This window comes from Cynocephalus volans, chromosome 10 (genome assembly GCF_027409185.1).
Source record: "Cynocephalus volans isolate mCynVol1 chromosome 10, mCynVol1.pri, whole genome shotgun sequence".
Classification (NCBI taxonomy): Eukaryota; Metazoa; Chordata; class Mammalia; order Dermoptera; family Cynocephalidae; genus Cynocephalus; species Cynocephalus volans.
Genome location: NC_084469.1, coordinates 36945837 through 36970205, shown reverse-complemented (window position 1 = coordinate 36970205; position 24369 = coordinate 36945837). Strand labels below are relative to the sequence as shown.

Here is a 24369-nt window from a genome sequence, read left to right as displayed (position 1 = left end):
TGTTAGAGGGTGTCACTCCCTACCAATGCAGGAAACTACTAGGAGATAGATGGCTTAAGGTTGGGGGGCACCTGTCCTCAAGGTCACACGCAGACTGTCCCAGGGTAGAGTCATAACACCAAGACTCCCCTGAGGGTCAAGCCTACATCAGCAGCCCCTGGTGGGAAGTCATAGGCCATTGGGCATCAGAGCCTGTGCCTTGGCCACTCGCCCTTCCTGCTGTTGGTTCCCAGGTTGGGAGAGGTAAAGGTCATGGACATGGAGGTGGCAGCAGCTGTCAGAGATTGTGCATTAGGACAGAACACACCGTGGGAGCTTAGGCACCAGAAGAGAGATGGCAGCTGGGGCCACAGAGACAGCTGCTCCTGTCCTCCCTCTTGTGCTGGGATCAGGGGTGCCGGGTGCATCTGAGAACATTCTGGGTCCTTTCTTCCCTATGCTCCATTCTCCCTGGCTCCAGACAGCAGATGCCACCTAAACTCTTGTCCTTCGGTTTACTTTGCAGGCTGATAAGAAGGACTCCCAAGGCAACGGCACCGTGGCTGGGTTTGAACTACTGCTTCAGAAACAACTGAAGGGCAAACAGATGCAGAAGGAAATGTCAGAATTCATCCGGGAAAGGTGAGGCCTGGGCCCTTCCCAGCTCCAGGGACTGGCAACTGCACCTACTTCAGCCCCTTGGCCTGGCAGTACTTAGCAACAGGACTCAGCACTACACACCCAGCACCAGGCTGGTTAGTTGTAAGGGGAGTGGAAGACTGAAGTCACCAACTTGTGGCCCCTGGGACAGATCTGGCCGGCAGATGTGAGGCTTTGGCCTGTCTGTAGTGTTTTTAAAAATATGAACCAGTATTTTAGAAAAATCGGTAGATTTTACATTAAAATCTGTACTTCTGTTATCTCTTGAGAAAGCAGAAGAGTTGGCAGGATTGCCTCCACCTTCCTCACATGACAATTGGCTGAAGCTGAGTAGCAGCTACTCCTGTAGAGGGGGCGTGTGTTTCCATTTTGCTGCAGTCTCCACCAATCCCTACTGCCCCCCCCCCCCACAGACTGCCTCACTCCTTCCCTTACCCACCCAGCCCTTGTTTGAAGCACTGTCCCTTACCATCACCAAAAAGGGCAATGTGACCTTTCAATTCATCTCTGAGCCAAAACTGTGTCCCAGGCCAGGGGACATAGGACCCTCCCCCCACCCACATCCCTGCCTTCAGGGATTGTAACAGTGGTTTGTTTAAAGGGCTTAGGGACATAGATGAAGAAACAATAAATTCAGCCTGATGGACACAAAGCAAGCTACAGAGAGGAAGAGGAGCTCCTTCTCCATCTCCCTCCTCTCTGTCAAAGTTCTGGGACTCTTAAGCACACACACACATACATGTAGACCTGCATGCACACACCTGCGCATACCCCCCCACACACACACTTGTGCACACTCACATAGCTTTTCAACAGGAGCTTCCAAGGCACACTGGAAATATTTATAGCAAATGGCAATTTCTTCTAAAACTATTTCTTTTTTAATTATAACAACAATAATCAAGTAATAATGCTTTGGCATTTTAAAGCACCCCTTTTCCTCAGGAGGCCTATTTACTATTTGTATAATCAAATCTTTATTTTATGATCCATTAAACTAGTAGGAAATTGAGAGGTTGCATAGCTCGGGTGCAAGAAAACAATAGTATAAAACAGGCAAATAGGAAAATGGCTGTAAGAGCCAAAGCTTGAGCATGCTTACGGTTTATACTTCCAGAACAACATCATGTCAGCAAATAAATAGGATCTGCAATTTTAGAAGACTCTGGTCTTCCCAGAGAAAATGCAGACTCCTGTAACTTTCCTCAGTCCACCGTGGGATCTTGTAGAGAGGGTCTTTAAGAGCTCGGAGAGACAAGAGCTGAGGCACAGAGGTAGGAGCGTGCCTCGCTAGGGGACAGATGGTGGCTGGTTTGCTTTGGCTTAGAGAAGCAGGGCAGAGGGTGGGGGAGAGGCTCAGGAGGGAGACGGTGTAGACACCTCGTATGCTGGGCACACGTGCTTGGCATTGAGGAGTAGGGGCTGGTGAGACCTCCTTTCCAGAGAGAGCTCTTGGCTGCAGTCTGGAGGTACAGCCTGGCAGTAATGGTGGCAAGGGCTGGAGGTGAAGGCAGAGGGGTGGAGAGGAAGTGACAGGTGGGAGACACCTCAGTTAGACTTGGGAGGTGGGAGCAGAGCAGTGCGAGAAGGAACAAGACTGTGAGTCTCTCGGTGCCAAATCATGCAATAATTGTTACTCAAAATGCTGCCACTGGAATTTGTCAGCGCCCTCTCAACATCATTGCACCCTTTGGGTGCTGCTGCCTGAGTGGCAGGGAGGGAGTGCTGCAGCCCCGGCATCGCTGGGCTTTACTGTTCACTGGGTGATAGACTAGAGGCTCTCTGAGACCCCGGCCCTCTGGCTGGTTCTGGTTGTCATGAGCATGGCTCCTCTGTCTCCCACCATGGCCCAAAGGATCACTTAGGAGGTGAACAGTACCTTTGACAACATGCTCAACATGGATGTGCCAGATGACACAGAAAGCCCCTCAGAGAGTTTCCTTGAAAGTGTGTCAAGGGCCTCCCTGATGGAAGCTACATCCAAGGCAACTTCCCTCTCCAGGGAAACAGAATCGAGCTGCAGATCTGGGCACTGCCTGGTTTCCATGGAAATGCTTGTGCCCTGTGGGCTTGACAGTTAGAGGCGTTGGGGGTGGGAGACCATCGGGAGATGTTCTATTCCTGCTTCCGAGCATCTGGGAGGGTCTAAACCAAGATATCTGGGGCTAGAAGGGAGAGGGGGACAGACTGGGTGTCCCTGGTGGTCCATCACAAGTTGCATTCATTCATTCAAGAGCTGTCATGTGTCCAGTCCTGTGCAAATGACAGCTCTCATCTTCATAGCCCTAGGAGACAGATGGAAATATCCTATTGTGCAGATGAAGAGATGGAAGTTCAGACAGCTTTGTTCATTCATTTATTCAACAGTTATTTATTAAATACCCACTGTGTGTTGGGAGGACAGACAAGAGCCATGCATTCTCAGAGCTTATAGTCCAGTGGGTTCCTTTACATGGCTGACACACGGCAGGGTGGCAGGTCAGGCCCACGATCTAGCACTGGAGAGCTGATATCTTGGATTTTCTCCCTTTGCAGGATAAAGATTGAAGAAGAATATGCAAAGAACTTAGCTAAGCTCTCTCAGAACTCCTTGGCTGCACAGGAGGAAGGGTGAGTTGGGAGGAGAGTAATGGGAGTGGGAAGGACAAGGGGACGATGAGGAAGGGGGATCTCTTTTCAGCCATCTCTGATCACTGGCAAAGGCCCACTTTGGATGGGGAAATCTCCATAGTTCTTGGCTCAAGGTGGAATCCATGTCCAAGTTAGGCACTCATGGCTCAAGGTGGGATCCGTGCTCACGGTGTGCACCCGTGGCTCAGGGTGGGTGCTCATGGCTCTATGTGAGTGTCCATGGCTCAAGGTGTGTGCCCGTGGCTCCAGGTGGAATCCATGCTCAAGGTGTGTGCCCGTGCTCAAGGTGTGTGTGCCCATGCTCAAGGTGTATGTGCCCGTGGCTTCAGGTGTACACCTGTGGCTCCAGGTGTGTGCCTGTGGCTCAAGTTGTGTATCCATAGCCCAGGGTGGGCACTCGTGGCTCAAGGTAGGCACTCATCATTCAAGATATGTGCCCAAGGCTCACGGTGGGCACTCACACTCAATAAGGGCATTTCCACATTGTCTTCTCTCCAGTGACCAAGGCCTTCTGCCAGGTGCTGGAGTATATCAGTGCCCCTCTGGCCTGTCTCCTGGTAGCTGGCCAGCAGCCTTTAGACACCCACCCCAGCTCCCTTTTCTCAGAGTCCTGCCTGGGAGGAAACTGGGTATGAGAGGATTTTGTACCTGTCCCCCCATCTAGAACTTTCTCCTGGGGGCCTGAGGCACAGGTTCTCCGCCCACCTCTAGCTGTGACAGTCCAGACAAGTCCTTGGACAAGACCTGGGCTGTGAGAGGCTCAGCCCAGCCCTCCCAGCCACAGAAGGATTCCTAGTGGGAGAAAGACTTCAGCTTTCTCTGCTCTATTAACAAAGAGCAGCCCTTGCGCGCTGCTGGTGGGAACGTAGAATGGTGCAGCCGCTGTGGAAGACAGTTTGGCAGGTCCTCAGAAAGCTAAACATAGTATTACCATATGACCTGGCAATTGCACTCCTAGGTTTATTCCAAAAGAATAGGGACCCAAACAAGTGCACGTACAGGCACATACAGAACAGCACTGTTGATAATGGCCAAAAGGTAGAAACAAGGCAAATCCCATCAAGGGATGAATGGATAAGCAAAAGTGGTATGTGCAGATAGATATCCATGGATATATGATGGAATACTATCTGTCCATAAAGGATGAGATACTGGTACATGCTACTAAGTGAACGACCTTTGAAAACATTACGCTAAATGAAAGAAGCTGGACACAAAAAGACATATAGTGTTTGATTCCATTTGTATGAAATGTCCAGAATAGGCACATTCATAGAGGCAGAAAGCAGATTGGTGGTTGCCAGGACTGGGAGAAAAGGGGACTGTGTTATGGCTACTTAATGAGTACCAGGTTTCCTTTTAGGGTGTGTATTTGTCTGCACAGGCTACTATAACAAAATTCCACAGACTGAGTGGCTTAAACTACAGCAGTGTATTTTCTCATGGTCCTGGAGGCTGAAAGTCCAAGATCAAAGTGCCAGCGGGGTTGGTGCCTGGTGGTGGCTCTCACATTGGGTTACAGCTGGCCACCTTCTCTCTGTGTGTCCACATGGCCTTTCCTTGGTGCGTGTTCTGACAGACAGTGACAGAGTGACAGAGAAAAAGAGAGCTCTCTGGTGTCTCTTCATATAAGGACATTAATCTTTTCTGGTCTCCACTGTTATGACCTCATTTTAGCTTAATTACTTCCATAGTGGCCCTATCCCCAAATAACAGCTGCAGTGGGAGTTAAAGCTTCAACATATGAATTTTGGGAGGACTTTTAGCCCATCCAGGTGATGAAAATGTATTGGAACTAGATAGAGGTGGTGCTTGCACAACATTGTGAACACACCAAACACCACTGGACTGTTTATTTTTAAGTGACTAATTCCATGTCACATAAATTTGACCTCAGTAAAAAAAAATAATAAAGACTCTCAGGAGGTTAGGGTTGAAAGTGTCCCCGAAGGTCCTCTCTCTATTCCCGCCTCCCTCCGGGGCAAGTTTCTGTTTGAACTCCTTCCACAAGGGGAATGACCCCCGAGGAAGGAAGACAGTCTGCCGTGGGATGATTGCGGTTGCCAGAGAGCTGTGATGTTAAACAAGTCAAATTTGCCGTCATGGCTTGAAATGCTTCAGGGGACCGAGATTTTGCCAAACAAATGTGGCTTTGATTAAAGCCTCTGCATGGGCGGACTGTGCAGCCAAGTGGCCTCCTCTAAAGGTTTTTACCAACCCAGCCAGCCACTGGCCACAGAATAGCACAGCAGGGCTAGTGTCACTTCCACAGACATAAATGAGGTGAGTTAGTTCCTGGTCCCCTCCTGCTGTCTGCACTGGGCCTGAGATGGGGGCAGGAAGAGGGCAGAGGGGAGTAGTCCTCGCTGCCTGGGAAGGGGGCTTTCCTAAGAATCCCCATGTCCTGTAATCACTGCGCTGCGCTGGAGTCTTCCGGCTTCCACCTCCTAGGCCTGGGCTGCAGCCAAGGACTCTGTGTCCTGCCAACATGCATAGCATATGTTCCTGACTCCAGCAGCCCAGCTCCACAAGTCAGGCTTGCACCACCGTGCTGCACATGCATGCACGTAAACACATGGGACCACATAACACATTCTCATGTCCACACGTCAGCACCACTCACCTGTAGTGTGCACCCACCCCACTGTTGCACGCACACAGTAACCCCACGCACACACTTCTACCAGCAGGCACCAGGGCATGAACGCGTGACCTCCCACACACAATGTGCAGCAGGCTATTTTGTATTTGCATACAGCTTTGGACACTTAACCCGGTCCACCTTGAATACTTTCAAAATGCGATGCTGGAGCCTAGAAATTTGGGACAGTCTAGGAAGATGCTGATTGGGGTGACTCGAACTATTTTTTGACTCCAGTACTGTGTCCAAATTAGATTTCATAGGACATGTGAACATGGGTAAATACACAGAATTAGATTACATATTCTGCCTTCAGGTTTTCTCTCCCGTATGGAAAGGAAATGGGATTTTGGTCTTTCCTGGTTGGCAACTGTGGTGGTAACATGCATTTTGATTTGGCATGCCTCAAACTGTATGTTGGAACAGAAATATAGCTCAGATTTGTGGTTTTTTAAATTAACATCTTATCAGGTGAAAAATATCTCTTTAGATTTCCTCAGTGGCTTTTTCTAAGTGGGGAAGTGGCTGCAAGGGGTCTGGCGTACTGGGGAGCAGGAGGCCCGCACGGGGGACGTATTGGTTCGGTTGGGCCCATCTGCATGTTTGGAGTGATGTCCTCTCACCTGGGAATGCCCAGCCTAGAGGTAGGGCCAAGGACTTGTCCTGGGTGGACAACCACGCTTCTTCCTTTCCTCCCAATATTCCTGAGATGACAGTCTTAGGCCACCACGCTGTCCCTGGGCCAATTACCACGTGCTCTGTTGACGGTGGACTTACAGCTCTGCAGACAGATGTGTGGACTCGCACAAACTCTGGGCAGCTCCCAGGGCTGTCCTGATTTCTGCAGCCCGCATTTGTACTTCCCGCAGGCTGTGATGTGTCACTCAGCTGCAGTGGCAAAACCCTATCCACCTCCCTTTGACCAAGTTCCTGCTCCCCCTAGGATGGCTTCTGTAAGCCTGCATGGTGTTGGCTTTCACTTTAGAGCTAGGATCCACCTTGACGTGATTTGTGTGTATGGCATGAGGTCAGGGTCAAGATTCCTTTTTTTCCCTACTGATATACAGTTGTCTCCGCACCATATGTTAAAAAGACTGTTCGTTCCCCCAACGAAATACCTTGGCACCTTTGCTGCACATCAGCGGACCGTATCTGTGTAATTCTGCATTTGCATTTGTATTCTGTTCTGCTGATCTATATAACTGCTGTGACTGCTCCACCCCCTACACTCCCCGCAAGACCTCCTACCCACCTGTTAAGTCAGGTGGGAGCCTCAGCCACCCAGAGGCTGTGGAGTGCCCCAGAACAGCCATCCAGAGCTCAGTCCTTTGGGCAAAGACGAATGTCAGCAGTTTGGATGGCCCTGTTTCTCACTACAGCTCTTCACTGGTGGACTCCCCAGCCGAGATCACCCAAGGGGACCTTTCTTTGGCACCGGACTCCTAGATAAAATCAGTCAGTCATTTCCCACAAACACTCACCTCAGCCTGAGCCAGCAGCACCGCCGGGTGGGCCTGGGCTCTGTTCTGTCGGGCAGTTTTTAGCTGCTGGCTGCTGTGCTCAAGACCCGGAAGCCACACAGCATGCAACTTTCAATCAGCTTTTGCCACTTGAGCTTAATGAATTCTCTGGGGCAAGTAGCTTTTTGATGAAATTAAGACAACTGAACATTCATCCTGGATTTACTGGCTGGGTTGGAGAGATCACAAGCAAGGAAGCAGGGGTATCGTTTGGAAGGGTCAGCAAGGCTAAAGAGTTCCAAAAATGAAGAGTGGGGTGTGGGGCCTACGTTTGAAAGTCTGAGGGACTCAGGAGAGTTCTTCTGTTTGGAGTGGGGAAGCGATTTAGCTTAGAGGACTTGACCATTCTCTAGTGAGCTGTGGGCTGTGTCAGGGCTCACAAGTAGAGAGTGAGTGCTGTAGGGGACCACACACCAGGGGATGTTGATGGGAGCCTTCTTTGCTTGTGTCCCTAAGAGGTCCCCAGACTCACATGGTCCATCTTTGCCCCTCCCGGAAGTCAAGCAGCTGGCTGTTTGCCTGCAAGCCGGGCTGTGTGATACCTTGTGTTTGAAAAGGGCTTCTCCCTGGAAAGGAATCTGTTTTCCTTCCTTGATTTACTGGAAGGAGCTTGCACCCCTCATCAGCAAGCCAGGAAGGGGTGATACAAAAGGGCTGGGGCAGAAATTGGCCAGGTATCAAGGCACCCCCTATAGCTGCACCCAACCTGCTCCTTGCACCTCCCCCAGTCCTCACGAGCCTCTGGTTCCTGGATGTTTCCCCAGCCATTCAGCTGCCTGCTGCAGTCTATTCTCTCAGCTGCAGAGGTAAGGTCAGCTCACCCTGGCTTTGGGGACTCATCTGGCCCTGTGGGTTGAAGTGTGATGCTCATGTTTGGTTTTTTGTCCATCTCATCCAAGTCCAAAGTCTCAGGTGTTATATGCCTCCCCATGACATGAGGTTGAGACCCACCCTCCTACCTCAGGCAGGGCTATGGCTTCTGCCCTAAGGTTGGTGCAGCTCTCTCCAGGATCCTTAGAGTCTGACGGTCTCTTTCGTCTTGCAGCTCCCTGGGAGAAGCGTGGGCCCAGGTGAAGAAGAGCCTTGCAGATGAGGCAGAAGTTCACCTCAAGTTCTCTGCCAAGGTAACGTTCCCCCTCCCCCCCGCCCTGCAGCTTCTTGGGGTTGGTCTTGCAACGTGGTGGGCTGATAAATGGTTAACAGCTGTCACTCCAGTTTGCAGTGTTTGCCACTTTCCATGGCGTAGATTTCAGACTGCCAGCACAAAGTCCCTGCATACAGACTTGGGAAGAGATGCACAGCAGCATTCCATGATAGCGTTTCCATCAGGCTGGTGCAGCAGCGTAAAAAACCATAAACATCCACCAAGAGCATGGGTCATGGTAAAACGTAGGTACGAAGCAATAGGTGCTGAGTATTGATTACCTTTGTGTAATATCTATTTAATTGTGAGTTTATATAATTTAATTTTTCATAATGACTGTGTTTAACAACCAGTTCACAAAACTCCTGAAAATTTAGCATTCAGCCCATGGGAGCCCCAGCACCCCTCTTTGTGGTGAGGGTGAACACCTGTCAGTTTCTCAGGTAAACCCTGAGGGATGAAACCCCCCTCTGTCTTTGCTGGGTTTCAGAGGAATGGATTGGCACGTTCTGTCTCTTTTTTGGTGTTGGGAAAAACTAGACAATGTCAAAGGGAGAATGTTTGGATTTGTTTTATTCGTTGTTGCAGAATTTCAGAACAGGTAAATGACCTTTCTTTTATTTGGTAATAAACACAGCAGCACCAGGACTTGCTTGAGGACAGGCATGTTTCTGTTCTGTTCACTCTACCCTCAGTGCTCAGGATACTACCTAGCACATAGTAGATGCTTAATAAATAGTTTCTGAAGTAGTGAATGAATGGAACCCTTGGACTTCTCCTCCTCACCCCCCAGTCTTTTCAGGTCTACTTTCTCTGAAGATTTCTCCATGTTTCCAAATGACCCCGTCCCAATCCCACTCCCTGGCATGTATTTCCACTTTCTTTCTCAAGCTCTCAGCTACTTTTCAGGTGAAATATAAACTAAGTCTTAGTGAAATAATTCTCACTAAAGTGTGCATGACTGATGGGGCTACCCACTAACGTACTTGCCCTTTAAAGGAAGAGACACCCTTGAGCGTGGCATCATCCCAGTGGCCCTGGCCTGTGCTCTCTTCCCAGTGTCACCAATCATACACAGCAGCCTGAGAGGGCACTCGGGTGAAGTGCTTAAACTTTCTGAGTCCCCCGTCTTTAAATACTTTCTTTTACTGTTTAAAGGTAGCATTCCCCAAAGATGGTTACTCCTTCTGTGGCCTTCCACATTCAGCACTCACTGGTCCTGTTTTAGTCCATTTTGTGTTGCTATAACAGAAATACCTGAGACTGGGTAACTTATAAGGAAAAGAGATTTATTTGGCTTACAATTCTAGGACAGCTGCATCTGGCACGGGCCTCAGGCTGCTTCTACTCATGGTGGAAAGTGGCAGGCAGCCAGTGGGTTCAAGCAGATCACATGGTGAGGGGAAGAAAGAGAGAGAGAGAGGGTGCCAGGGTCTTTTTAAGCAACGAGCTCTCGCGGGAACTAATAGAGCGAGAACTCACTCATTAATCCCCCCTCCCCCAGGGGGAGCATTAATCTGTTCATGAGGGATCCACCCCCATGACTCAATCAGTTTCCAACACTGCCACATTAGGGATCAGATTTCCACATGAGTTTTGGAGGGGACAACACATCCAAATTTCATCAGGTCCTGTCTCTTTTCTAGCGCTGTTCCCACTGCAGTGGCAGTTCCCTGCTTTGGGGTCCCATGTCGTGTGATCTTGTAAGACAAGATGCTGTCACTGTACCCAGGTCTCCCCACCGCACCCAGTGATCATGTTCTGCACACAGAGGGGCAGAGTGAATGCCTCAAACAGCTGAGGCACGTGCGAGAGCTTTCTAAAGAGCTGGGGTAGGGAGGAGAAACAGTGCTATCTCCAGCACCCTATGTCGAAAGGATGTTAGTGCCCCAAGATTGAATTGACACCCAGATGCAAGTGAGAATTCCCAGCTAATGAAAGCACACTAACCTCATTACACCAAGCACTTCACAAGAAAATTGCTGCTCGAGCCCTGGCAGAGAAGGGAGCTCCACGAATTGGTCTCTCTCTTGTGCTGCATACAAAGCAGCAAGTTATTTTTAAGCTGCAGATCGTGAGTAGTAGTCACCGCGAGGTCTCCCTTCTCCTCTCTTAGCCTCCAGCAGCTCCCTTCTCTGCCATGACAGAGACCTCCACTGACTGGCAGATCCATAGGAAGCTGCTGTTGGTAGGGGAGGGCCAGGAGCCTCATATGCCAGCTTCTGAAAGGTTGCCTGCTGGATCCCCCAGAATCCTGGTGGCATTTACTCCCCATCAGCAGGACCCCTGACTTTTGATTGTTTGGAGTACTCAACAGGTGGCAAAATGCTCTCCCACGCAGTAAAGATGACAGAAGTGTTCCAGATGGTTATATACAGCATATAACTCATCTCTCTTGGTTTTATCAACCACCGTGCAAGAGAGCATCTCCATTCCACAAATGAGAAGGGGCAGAGAGATGAAATCACAGCCCATGGTCACACAGCGAAGTGTACGCAGCTACAAAGGAAGCAACACACAGGAGACTTGATCCCCAGAACTTTTCTTCTGCAGCGCCCTCTCTTCAGTAGAACAGTAGTAGCATTTAAAACACACAACCCTGTTCTTGAGGAGCACTGTTCCCTCCCAGAGATACCAACAGAGTGGTGCAGGCCAGCTCCCCAAATGCTCAGGACATTTAAAGTCGGTGTTCAGAGGCAGGACAGGCTTCACCATGCAACAGAGGCTTATGAAGAGTGTCACACCACACAGACTTTGCTACAAGATCCTCTGCTGTTTCCAGCCTGTCGGTCCGTGTTGGTGGCTTTGGGCAATCATAGTAGCCGCCTAGTGGTTTTATGGCTATTCTTTGAGAGGAAAGGGGTCCAAGGATTTACTTGTCTGCCATGAAGAATATGACTCCATATGCTCAAAACTCATTTTAATGTCTACTTCAAAATAGTGAAATTCTGCTCCAGATTGTTCTTTGTCAGCAATAAAAGCTCTTTAACAAATGCAATTTTGGTACGGTAATCTTTCTGGCTTGAGTCCCCTAGCTCAAGCCATTGTTAATAGCAACAGGCTGTTACAGAAATAAGATTGCTATGTTCAAAGGAAGTTATACCTGGCTCCAGCTGAAGAAGGGAGAATAGCAAAATTCCTTCTGCTGGGAGAAAATACGGTCACGCAACAGAGGGCTTGAATTCAGTCAGGAGATTTTAAGGGGACAGTGGGAGTCCAGGAGAATGAGTTTTCTCTCAGTGCCATCACTAACAAGCTTTGTGACCTTGCGCAAGTCCCTTTGCCCCCCTGGGGTTCCATTTCTTCATGTGTGAAATGAAGAGTTTGAACCGGATCAGTGACTTTACACTTACGTGACTGTGCCCCACAGTAGTGCATTTTTACCTGGCCACCCAATACACAGATATTCATGCACATGTGTAGCCAACATAGAGTCTCCATGAATAGTACTTATCCGTCTACCTACACTTCAATATTTTCTATTCAATTGTGGTCTATTCTCAAGAAAAATACTGGTCCTCACCCCCTAAATTGATTCCACAACTCTTAGCCACCCACTGTTTGAAAAACACTTGACTAGACAGTCCCTGAAATTCCTTCCAACTTGGAATTTTTCTTACTCTCTTTTGATGTGTGAGGTGAAAAGAAAAGAAAGCAGGTGTTTTGGAAAGGCAAACGAATCAGCTGCAGTGGCCTGGCCCATGCGGTATAGGACAGGCCAGGAGTCCCCAAGGACACACTTTCGGGAAGGACTTCTGACTCCCAGTAAACAAAGGTGCTTAAAAGTTAACAATGAGTATTAAAATACACCAAGCCAACCTATTTAAAGAAAAAATATATATATCTTTAAAAAGTGCTTAATATGTAGAAAGAGATGGAGAATCTGTGGGTCTTCATCTATGGAATTGAGTCACTTCTGACAGCTAGCAGCATTATGTTTCCAGAGTGCCATTTAGAATTTGGAGAAAGTCTTTTAGTGGATTGGCATGTTCGTGGGTTCTTCCCCAGACCACAAATCCTGGAGCTAGGACCCAGGAATTTTCATGTTGAAAAGCTCCGTCAGGCCACTACTGGTCACATTAAAGTCAGGCAATCACGAAGAGACCCCAGAGTTACTGAGTCAACAGGCTGAGTTAGGCTTCACAGACTCCCAGTCAGGAGCAGGTTCCCAGAGCAGCTAAATTATGTAGCACCACGTACTCAGCAAATGCCTAATCTGTGTCCATGGGAAAGAGGTTTGTTTATTCTCTCAAACATGAGAGCATCTTATAAACTGCCACCAGATGGGGATGTTTTCCTATACAAGGAAAGTTCCCAGGGCTCAAAAAATAGTAATAATAATAATAGACTTTCACAACTAATATCAGGAGGAGAGGGGCGTTTGGAAAGCTGTCTATTAGTTTTTAGGATCCAACAACAAGACTGTCTTCTTATCACCCAGGGGACTGGGCACTGAAGCATTTGCCCTTCTCTCAACAAGTATTGAACTAGCTCTGGTCAGACACTGTGGACACAACGGTGACCAAGCCAGATGAGGCCCCTGCCTGGGGCACACAGTCCTGTGTAAGTCAGTTGTGTAGCACAGGAATATCTAAGTCTGGGTGGTCTCCAGAGAAAAAGACATTGCAGCAAGAGCTTGCTGAGGAGGGAGAGAAGAGGTTCCAAAAATCTCAGAGTTGGGATGTCATCTGGGGAAGTTGAGGCACCTCTGGGACAGGTGGAGGCTGAGTTGGGGGTCCCTGGGAGGCCAGGTCAGTGGGGCTGTGGTCTGAAGGGGAAGGGTGTCTCTGGGAGGCTGAGTCAGAGGTGCTAGGCAGCCCCCCTGGCTCTGACCAGAGCAGGGGTGCATTGATCTGTTTTCTTATCAAAATAAATCTCATGCTCACGCATACCCTTCCCCCTGAAAAAAAAGAAAGAAAAGTTTTAAGAAAAAGTTCTCCTTAAAAAAGGGGTGGGGTGGGAAAGAGAGAAGGAATAAAAGAGAAGGAAATAACTTGGGAACCTGATGTCACCTGACTCCTTTCAAAGCAGTCCTCTTTGGTGGGCATGAGCAGTGTGCCTGGGTCCACATCAGCCAGAGAGCTGAGCAGATTCTCCATGGGTACAGACCAGGAGAGTTGGCCCTTGTGAGGTTCCAACAGCCTCCAGCAGTTCCCACCATGAATTCCTCAAGGTTTAGACCATACCCACATCATCCCTGAGGGACAGTTGTCTCTAGTTTTCTTTTATCGTAATGTCTTTGTTCAGTTTTGGTATCACTGTAATGAAATGAGTCAGGGTATGTTCTCTCCTTTAGCTGAAAGAGCCTGTGTAGGATTGGTATTATTTCCTCCTTAAGTATTTGATGTAATTTACCAGAAAAATAATCAGGGCCTAGAATTTTTTTGGTGCGAACGCTTTTAACTACAAAATCAGTTTTTAAAATAGATACAGGGTTATTCAGATTTTCTACTACTTCTTGAGTCAGTTTCAGTAATTTGCATCTTTCACAGGATTTGTCCATTTTGTCTAATTGGCATAAAGTTGTTCATAATCTCCTATTGTCCTTTTAATGCCTGTAAGATTGGTAGTGATGTCTCCTCTTTTACTGCCGAGATTGGTGATTTGCGTCTCTCTTTTTTTCTTGATCAGTCTAACTAGAGTTTTGTCAGTTTTATTTATCTTTTTTAACAAACCAGTTTTTGGTTTCATTGATTTTCTTTATTGTTTGTTTTCTCTTTCATTTATTGACATTCTTTATGTACAGCACCTGGCCTGTAGTTGATGTGTAATAAATAGAACTGACCTGAGATCATTTAACTAAATGGCATCCGTTTGGCAGTTACATACTGAGTGCAAGCAGCAGTCACTGTGCTAAGTGCTTAGGGAGACAGGTGGGTGACGTGGTTTCTGTCTCTAGAAAGCTCCTAGTTTGGAAAGTAAGGGAGAGAAACACCTGAGCAAAGCCGTACAAGAAGCTGTGGAACACAAATAAGTATGTGAGGTAATGCATTTGTTAATTAGTTTGATTTAGCCATTGTACATATATATTTCAGAACATCATGTTGTGTACCATAAATATACACAATAAGAAAGTTTAAAAAAAAAGAAGCCTCTGTGGGCACTTAGAGGAAGAAGTTAGTGGATGGGAGTTGGGGGATAGGAAAGCTCCAGCCTAACGTATTCATCCCATAGATAGGAATGCTGGGGCCTGGCGCGCCAAGGTGACTGGTGTAAACTGGAACCTGATAAGCAACGGCTTGTGTCACACCTTCCTGCCAGGCACTGCCCCATCCTTATCTGCCAGGGGGGAGTGATTAGTGCCCCCCTTCCGCTTGCTCATGGCTAATGCTCTGGGGCCCTGTGTGTGTCCTGTCTTCTCAACAGCTTCACAGCGAGGTAGAGAAGCCCCTGATGAACTTTAGAGAGAACTTCAAGAAAGACATGAAAAAGTGTGACCACCACATTGCTGACCTGCGCAAGCAGCTCGCCAGCCGCTACGCTGCGGTGGAGAAGGTGAGAGGCCCAGGACACCCGGCCGGGGCCAGCATGTGGGGGCTGCCAGGAGGGGGTGGCCTGGGAAGCCAGCAGGGGCTCGGTGTGCCCAGGCAGAGGCCTTTGTTCCACGTGGTGGGATCGTGGAAAGTCTGAGCCTCATGCACATGCAGTAGGAGCTGCTGCCCTGTGGCAGTCCTGTGGCCACCCAGAGGCCCAGTGAGAGAGCAGGGGAGGCTGCGGCCACGGCCACAGTAGGGGGCATAGCAGGCACGTGAGGCAAGGTAAGCCCGTGTTTTTGTGGACACTGAGCCTGGTCCATATGTGGCCTCTGTGCCTGGGCCTCACCTGGCAGCTTCTCTCCTGATTAAATCGCCCCCCTCCCTGATACCCAGCAGCTCACCTTTCTGCTCGGAGGCTGGGCAAAGCTGCAGGGGGTGGCACCGTGGAAGTACTGCTGATGGCCAGCCCTGGAGGGGAGAAAGCGCTCCTAGGGGCTAACCCAGTGCCTTTGAGAGGAGAAGGGGCATGTACCACTGCGGGCACCCTAGACCCTGGCTCCACCAGGGGGCTGCGGAGCTACAGATGGTGACTGGCAGAGTGAGCCACCGCAAGGAGCCATGAAGGGCAGGGGGCTTTTGGCTTGTGGCTCATCTAACCTGGAGTGGGGCGGCTGGTGCTTCCAGCCTGTTATGCACCACTGGGAGGAGACATGGTGACCTCTGTGGTCCCTTCCAACCCTGAGAGGTTGTGCTTTTAGGACTGCCTGGGTCCCCTATAGGTGCACATGCTCCAACGAACACCTGGTCTGAGAGATTGGGTTAGGCCAGGTCCAGATGTCATTGGAAAAGGCAGGGACAAGAAGGCCTCTGCATTGTCACTAACTCATTGGGTGATGCCTCTCTGGCTGCTTGATCCCCCGGTCCCTGTGGCATAAGCCACACAGAGGAAAGGGAGGCTGGCCGTGTGGCCCAGGAGGCCCATGGCTCGGGGCTCTGTGAGCAGCTTCTCCGTGTCTTTGGCCCCCAGGCCCGGAAGGCGCTCACAGAGCGACAGAGAGACCTGGAGATGAAGACCCAGCAGCTGGAGATCAAGCTGAGCAACAAGACGGAGGAGGACATCAAGAAGGCGCGGAGAAAGTCCACACAGGCTGGTGAGCACCCGCGCACCCACAGGGCCACAGAGCACAAGGAGAGCGCTGGAGATGGGGCGGCCAGGGAGGGTGCGTCTCCTGTGCGAATTGCAGAGGGGACGTTTCTTCCCCTGGTCTTCCAGGAAGCACCCCATCTTCTCTACCCGCTATCCAGGGATCTCAAAGGAAGAGACTGGGGGTTGGGGACTGGGCTCCTCACGCTCTCTCCAGTGCTGGCTTCTTCTGGCCCCAGCTTGGGAGCTCTTAACAGGAGGTGGACTAATTCCTGCATGTGCCAGGAGCTCAGGGCCCTGTCCCTGCTGGGAGCCCACAGGAGAAGTGCAAAGCCCACCCACCCACTCCTCACGCTGCCCCACCTCCCCAGGGAGGGACGCTCTGGAGTGTCACCTGTGGGGATGGGCTTCTGCTCCGGGAACTGAGGCCCACATTTTATGTAAAGAAATAACCAGATTTCAGATTCTCTGTGAAAGATTCTCCCAGTGAGTGGGTTTCTGCTTCCATCTACTGGTAAAAGATAGTTAATGCACAAGGATGGGGAAGAAAGGCCAGTTGGAACCAATGAAAAACTCGGTAACCATTTCTAAAAGAAGCCAAGTTTTACTACATGCAAGGACAATGCATATTACCTCTGGAATTAACATGTGTGCTGTAGGTTTAGGGTTTGGATGGTCTCTAGGTCCCTTTCACCTCTGCTGAAACTGCTGCAATTGATTTCATTATATAATGAAGCAGTCACGGGCCGAGCCCGTGGCGCACTCGGGAGAGTGCGGTGCTGGGAGCACGGCGACGCTCCCACCGCGGGTTCAGATCCTATATAGGAATGGCCGGTGCACTCACTGGCTGAGTACTGGTCACGTAAAAGACAAAAAAAAAAAAAATGAAGCAGTCACCTTGCAGATATTTTGAAATAACACAGGATAGAAATAATTCAATAAAAGATAATGTGATATAAGCATAACATTTAATTTACAGGCCTTATAATGCACAATAATAAATTACCGAATTCAGAAGTAGGAGGTCTGTTTATTGGGAGAGGGAAGAGGCATATTTAAATTAATTTAATTTATTATTAAAAAATAAATTATGTTGCAAAAATAACATTGATACCATCAGCAGACAAGAAATATTACTTACCAAAAATAATCACCAGCACTTCCTAGTGTTTTAATTTTGATAATTTTGTATTTAAATTTATATAAATTGGATCATATATTCTATCTTCTAAACTTCTTTGAATGAATATATCTTAGAAATAACTTTATTTCATTACCTATAAATCTATTCAACCATCCATTCTCACACATCAAACTTCTATCCAATTTTATGAATGTATTCAGAATTTCACCATTCCCCTAATTGATTTTTAGGACATTTAGATGGTTTCAGAGTGTTTGCCAGTGCCAGCAATGCTGACTTACCAAAATGGTGTCTTCGTGTGTGTGCAAGACCATATCTGCCGATAGAGAGACTATAGGTGTGGGTCAAAAGGTTTCATTTATTTTGGTGGATATTTCCAAGTTGCTTTTCAGAAACAGTACACACCAGTAGTAGCATCTATGAATGCCTGTTTTCTAAATGCTCATCAACATTGTGTGTTATGAAGATTTGAAATCATTGGTGTCTGGTGAAAAATTAATATTTTGTTTTTAATTTGTATTTCTCTATGAACCAGGTTGAGTATTTTAAAAATGTACTTATACATCACTTTTGGCTTTTTTTCTGTAGACTGATTAACTCATATCCTCTACCCATTTTCTTGTTGAGTGGCTGGTCATGGGTTTTTCATATATTAGATAGATTAACTCTTTGTCATTTGAATTGCAAATTTCTTCCTAGGTTGTCATTTATCTTTTAATTATGTTCTGTGTAATTTCTTTTTGTTTTGCTCATTTGTCTGCTTTTTGTTGTTATTTTCTGTACAGTGATCTTTTCCCTTATGGAGTCTAGGTTTGGGGACTGACTTTGAAAGACTATTTCCTTTCCAAGATCTTTTTTTTTTTTTTTTTTTTTAATTACCTGGGGGTTGTTTCCTTACATTGGGGAGGGGGTTATTTACTTAGTTATTTATTTAGCAATGAAATATTCAACCCACCAGACATTTATTATCCTGACATCAGTGCTCTAACCATATCGCACAGGTTCTGACTTACAGTGTTTTCATTTCTACCATTTTTAAGATGTTTTGCTATTTGGATTTTGATTTCATTTTGGAACCAAGAGTTGTTTCAAGGAACATCTGTACATTTTTATGAGCAAGGGCTTTGTTGCTAATGATTTCTTGTCTTGATGTTTTTGGAGTTTTTTTTTTTTCTAGTTTTATTGCATGGTCATCATATGATGTGGTCTCTTATTCCTCTAGTTTGGAATTATCTTGTGACAAAAGTGACTCGTCCTTTGATCTAACTGTAAAAGATACTATCTTCTTGGAGCACTTAACTGTGTGCCAGCCACTAGGCTGTGTGCCTTAGAGCATTGTCCCTTTTAATCCTGACAGTCCCCCCATCAGGTGGTATTTTTATATCCTTTCACAAGTGAGAAAACCGATGGCAGAGAGGAGAAGAAACTCTCCCCAGGTCCACAGCTGTGGAGTGGCCAAGCCAGGACTCGGTCTTCTTTTATTCCAAAGACTCTGCTGCTATGTCCAGCAAAATGGTCCAGCCGTTCCTTTCCTCCTTCCCCTTCATCTTCTCCAAGGCTACTGGAAGGAAGGGCGTCTGGATCCTCACAGTTTTTGTCATCATTATCATCACCACCTCCATAGCTCATTCTCTTATTTGGCTGTCTGTATCAGTCTCCATTGTAAGCACTTTATATATGTCGACATATTTAATCTTTACACACAACTCTTATGAAAGAACATTATCCCCATTTTACAGATGAAGAAACTGAGGTACAGTCAGGTTGCCTTGTCCAAAATCACACAGATAACAGAGGAGCCAGGATGACCACCCAGGCATTCTGGTTCCAGAATCCATGTTCTTCGCTGGTACTGGTCAGAAGTGTCCAGTGTCAAACCCTTGGGCTGCCATAGAGAGAAGACACCTCCTCCTTCACCTGCTCTGTTTCCTGGTACTGTAGAAGTTTCTAAAGGCATGTTCTTAAAATCAGAATCAACAGATACAGCACTGGGAGTTTCATTGGGTTCGTTTACAGGGCACCATGCTGACATCTTTGGTCAGGCATGAGCTCTTGGTGGAAATGCGTTTGCAGGTCAGGGTCCACTTTCTTCTCTTCATTTCAGTGCCTCTTGGGATCAAGGGTCCCCTTACTGGTCTTGGACTAAGAGCAAAATGAGCAAAACCCTCGATTTGGGCTCCGTTACTGAGCAGCACTCTTGTGTGCAGCCACCTCTCCGGCGTGTGGCATGGCCAGTGGTGTGGTTCCCCGGGCAGGAGGAGCAGGGATACCGAGCTAGCTGTGGGTGACGTGGTCAAGACGCTCCCGTTTCTGTTCACTTTCCTATCAGAATACACGTGCACAAGAGTGTTGTTGTTAGGGGAATGACTTTGAATCTACTCAAATTACTAGATTCTCTTCTAGAATTGCTAGAATCGACTTTAGAATTACTGGTGTAAACCAGTTAGCTTTGGGGTTGGCTCACAAGCTCTTCCGTCTCGCTGGAGCCCTGCATTGCTCAGGAAGCTACATTCAGATGAAGCCATGCACTAGGGCCGTATTTCTCCCGCCACAACATATGCATGTGCCACTGGAAGATCTTGTGAAATGCAGTTTGTGATTCAGGGGACCTTGAGTACATCTGGGGTTTCTGCATTTCTAGCCAGCTCCCACTGGGTAAAGTGCTGCTAGTGCGCAGACTGTGTTTTATATAGCAAGGTTCCAGGTTGCTGGTATACTTAATAATGTTTACAATCACTTTGCAGTTTGTGTTCTTTCTGACAAAATGTTTCAAACATACATACAATAACAGAAGATAATGTACTAGCCGTAAAGATTGAATAGTTATGTTTGCTTCGAGCCTTCTCTGATGAAATACAATGCTATAGAAGGAGCTAATTCCCTCCCACTCACCCTTTCTCTGTTTCACTCTGCTCATGTTGGGGTGTAGCGCTCCAGTGCATGTTTTTATACTGTGACTGCACAATGAATGAGCCATAAACCATCAGACAGGTTATTTTGTGTTTCAGAATGACATCTGCTGTGTGCACACGTGCGCACACATACACACGACTGGCGAATTTTTCTTTCTTAACTAATTAGTACCAAATTGCTTGTGACACGTGTCTTAACCAATCTGGACTCTCTACTGTAAAATAAAACTGCCATCTTTAAAGAAGGAAGCATTTTTGGCCTCATAATAGAGTTGGGGGTCCTAGGAATACACACACACACACACACACACACACACACACACACACACACACACACACACACACACACACCCATCCCGAATTCTTGGTGACTAGGGTCAAGTTCAGGTGTACACTCTGAAGCTGGTCTCTCATGGAGCTTGGCTGCCCCCTTCCTTCTTTTGCTCTGCTTTCCCCTCCTTCTCACCACCCCTCCCCAACTTTCCAATGGCCTACATGACCCCAGGGAGAGCAGAGGGCAGCCACGGCAAGGACAGGCTGGAGCTGATGGTAGCTGCTGGTGTTTTCCAGGAGACGACCTCATGCGCTGTGTGGACCTCTACAACCAGGCCCAGTCCAAGTGGTTTGAAGAGATGGTGACCACCACATTGGTATGTAGGTAGGGATGTGTGGGCACATGGCTCGGGAACGGTGCACAGGAAACCTTGGGTGGATGGTGGTGGGCACGAGAGTGATAGAGTAGAGGTGACCATAGAGATGGCCATTAGATCTACTCCAGTGTTGGGGAGGATTAGGACCTCAATTTGATCCAGCCTACGTGGATCCAAAGCCCTGCTCTAACTTTTCCTAGTTGTGTGAACTTGGGCAAGGGTTGGGTCTTGCTATGTCTTTCTTGGGCCGTCCCCCTGAGGGGTCAGTGTTCACCGAGAACTCCTCCAACTGAGTGGACAGTGGCTCCTTTAGGACAAACAGCTAAGATATAGGAAGAGTGACTCTCCCCCCACGCACATACACGTGCACGCACGCACACACATACACACACACACACACGTGAGTTGCAAGTCCTTGATAGGAAATCCTTGCAAGGCATATCAGTGGGTAGGGTTGGGGAAGCTGTGCAGGGCAGTGGGCAGGGAGGCCTCTGACCAAGGAGTGGGGAACAGGCAGCAGAGGTGATGCTGTCCTGAGTATTTCTTGTAAAGGGGCAGCATTTCCCTATCAGTCAGAACCCGTCTAAGTGGGATAGTGAAGTGTGGCTAGTACTTGGGCCACTGGGCCATTTGGGAAGGGACACATCGTGCCACGTGGTCATCTGCTTGTCCCACTGCCCAAAGCCACCCCCTATCCATCCAGCACAGGACTGACCAGCTGCCGTCCCCAGGTGTCAGCCCACCAGAGCAGATTAGAGGCCTCCACGGGGGACAGTGACCTAGTTTTCCTCCTGGCTAATCTCCTAATTAAGCCCCCTGCTTTACCTCCTGTCCAGTTAATCACCTGGGCAATGACCTAGTTGTGCACAGAATAACAACCTGATCCCCTAAATTCCAAAGGCGCACAACCATCTAGAAACCAAAGGACAGACCAAACTCTTTCCCCTCATCTGTTTGACAATGGTCATTCCACTTGCAGCCCTATCTCTACCCCTGGCCTGCTCTCTGTGCGGTCACTAGTACTAGGGGTGGGCAGAGGAGGGGAGGCTGCCCAGCAGAGAACCAAGGACAAAGCACTGAGAGCTCACACACAGGTCCCATTGCTCTACCCCATCCGGTACTGGAGCTGGTGCTGCCCTGGTGCAGAATCACCATTAAGAGCACAGCAGACCCTGGTTTGAATCGTACTCCTCCCCTAATTCCATGTTGCTTTGGGCAAATGATGTTACCTCTCTAAATGCTAGTTCCCTTGCTTGGCGGATGGGGATAATAGCAAAACACGTCTCTTAAGATTATAATGAGGACCATCGAGTAATGCGCATAAAGCTCTTTGCACGGTGCCAGACAGAGCAAGCTTCCAGGAATAAAATAGTAGCTGCCGCTATCATCACCTTCAGCCCTAGACACTGGGCAGTCTCTTCTCTGGACCCCAGAGGGTCAGATGGGGTTGTGTCTACACAGCCAGAGACTTGTGTCTTGGGTAAATGGTGAGCTGGGGCCACTTGGTGGGAAGGTGCCAGGTTGAGGGGATGTGCTCAGAGGTCTCTGGTTTTTTCTTCCTCGGCAGGAGCTGGAGCGGCTGGAGGTGGAGAGGGTGGAGATGATCCGGCAACATCTGTGCCAGTACACACAGCTGCGGCATGAGACAGACATGTTCAACCAAAGCGTGAGTGCCCCACCCAGCAGGGCCCCTGGGGGACACGAGCCCAGGGGAGAGTCACCTGGTACTGTGCCATGGCAGGCGAAGTGGCCGCTGCAAATGAATCTGTCCTGAAGGTGGGCAGTGGGCAGGTGCTCCAGACTGATGAACCTCTTGGGACAGACTTGTCAGGATCACCTGGATGTCCATGTGAGTCCGTCCCCAGCGCATGACGTAGATGCACAGGGGGCTGGTGATTGAGGTTGTTACTGCCTCCCCTGGTGAATTTCTTAAAGAAAAAAAAAAAAAAAAAAACTTCTAGAAATATTCAGAATACCTGAAGCTAGCATTCCTTTTGTTCTGTCCTCTGGTGGTAAATGTGGGGACACATGGAGGATGAGGTCACAGACCATGAGCCTTGAAAGCCATCCTGCTGTTTCATTCAGCCTGGGGTCTGCAGACTAGTAGCAGGGACAGTACAAGTTCTGGGCTCCCTGCTCTCTCAGCCTTTGGCACATTCTGTCCCTCAAATGGGGCTCCCCTGGGGCCCCGAACCCTCCAGATAGGCGCTGAGGTGCGAGCAGCATGGCACAAAGGAGACATCCCCGCTCACCCACCACCTCTGACAGTGTCCCCTCTTCTCCATCCCTTGCAGACAGTCGAACCTGTGGATCAACTGCTTCGAAAAGTGGACCCAGCCAAAGACAGGGAGCTGTGGGTCAGAGAGCATAAAACGGGCAGCATCCGCCCTGTTGACATGGAGATCTAGGCGGGTGTGTGCGGCCCCGGGGAGTCCTGCCCCGGAGAGGGGCTGGGGGTCCCATGGAGAAGAGGTGGGGCTCCCGCTGTGGGGCCCACTGCTGAGTGGAGCTGTCCTCCCACCCCCTCTCCTAGTCCACTGAGGAGAGGGAGAGAGCTGGTGACTCCAGAGGGGCAACTCGGATGGCCCAGCTGGGGGCTGCCCAGTATTCCCAGGCCAGGAAGATGGACCCACAGCCCTGCCCTTGTCTCCAAGGCTGAAGCCCCCCAACTCCTGTGCCGTGCTTGCCACTCTGAGAACAAACTGAGGCTGGAACTTCGTGGTCCCTGCTGAGCTCTGTAGGGCTTGCCAAAACACGCTGGTGCCCCTGGAAGCCCCAAGGCCCTTTCTCCAGCTGTCCCCTTGGTATCCAGGGCTTTGGAAAGTCAGGGGAGGGAGGTCTCTGTCTGCAACCGAGTGTCAGGATGAGAATGGTGGATAGAAGGTGCCGCTGGGCTCACAGCCACACCCTCAGTCCTCTGCAGCACCCCCACCTCCTCTTCTTCCTCCTGTATTCTGGAGCCCACCTTCCCGCTTTTCTCAGCCACTCTGCATCACCAGGGATCTTGGGAGGAGGCCTGACTCCTTTCTTCCCAGACCGCCCTGCCTGGAGAGGTCAGGACGGAACTACCTCATTCGGCAAATTAGCCCCAAATAGGAGCGCTGAATCATGTGTCTTCTCAGATCAGGCATCATCTGCGGTCTCCTCTAGAAATCTCAGTGCGCCCCTGCCCCTCTGGGGCTTCCTTGGGGAAGCCCCTGCCCCACCCTGCCACTCCTTCCCAATCTCATAAGTTAGAAAGTTCCACAGTTAGCTATCAAGACTTTGTCCAGCTGTACCAGTGTTCAAAGACTTTGGGGATGGAAATGAACCAGCTCACCCTGGAGGCCAGCCAGGCACAAAGGGCCAGCTGGAGTCTGCTGCCATGGTGTCTTCTGCACTGTTGGGCTGCCCTGGCCACCGCCCTCCCAGGTTGCCCACCATAGGCTTTTAATGGGGCTGGGTCAGTCCCAAGTGGAAGACAGGTCA

At 49.0% G+C, this 24369-nt stretch overlaps 1 protein-coding gene across 1 annotated transcript in view; it reads left to right on the top strand.

Moving 5' to 3' along the window:
• The window catches only part of GAS7 (growth arrest specific 7), a 224763-nt gene extending 201454 nt beyond the window's left edge, over positions 1–23309 (top strand). The window contains exons 7-14 of the mRNA XM_063112548.1: positions 506–621; positions 3175–3249; positions 8477–8555; positions 14942–15070; positions 16079–16202; positions 20822–20901; positions 22469–22567; positions 23196–23309. Coding sequence (XP_062968618.1) covers positions 506–621; positions 3175–3249; positions 8477–8555; positions 14942–15070; positions 16079–16202; positions 20822–20901; positions 22469–22567; positions 23196–23309 — 816 coding nt within the window. The remainder of the gene's footprint in view (positions 1–505; positions 622–3174; positions 3250–8476; positions 8556–14941; positions 15071–16078; positions 16203–20821; positions 20902–22468; positions 22568–23195) is intronic.
• Positions 23310–24369: the final 1060 nt, after the last annotated feature.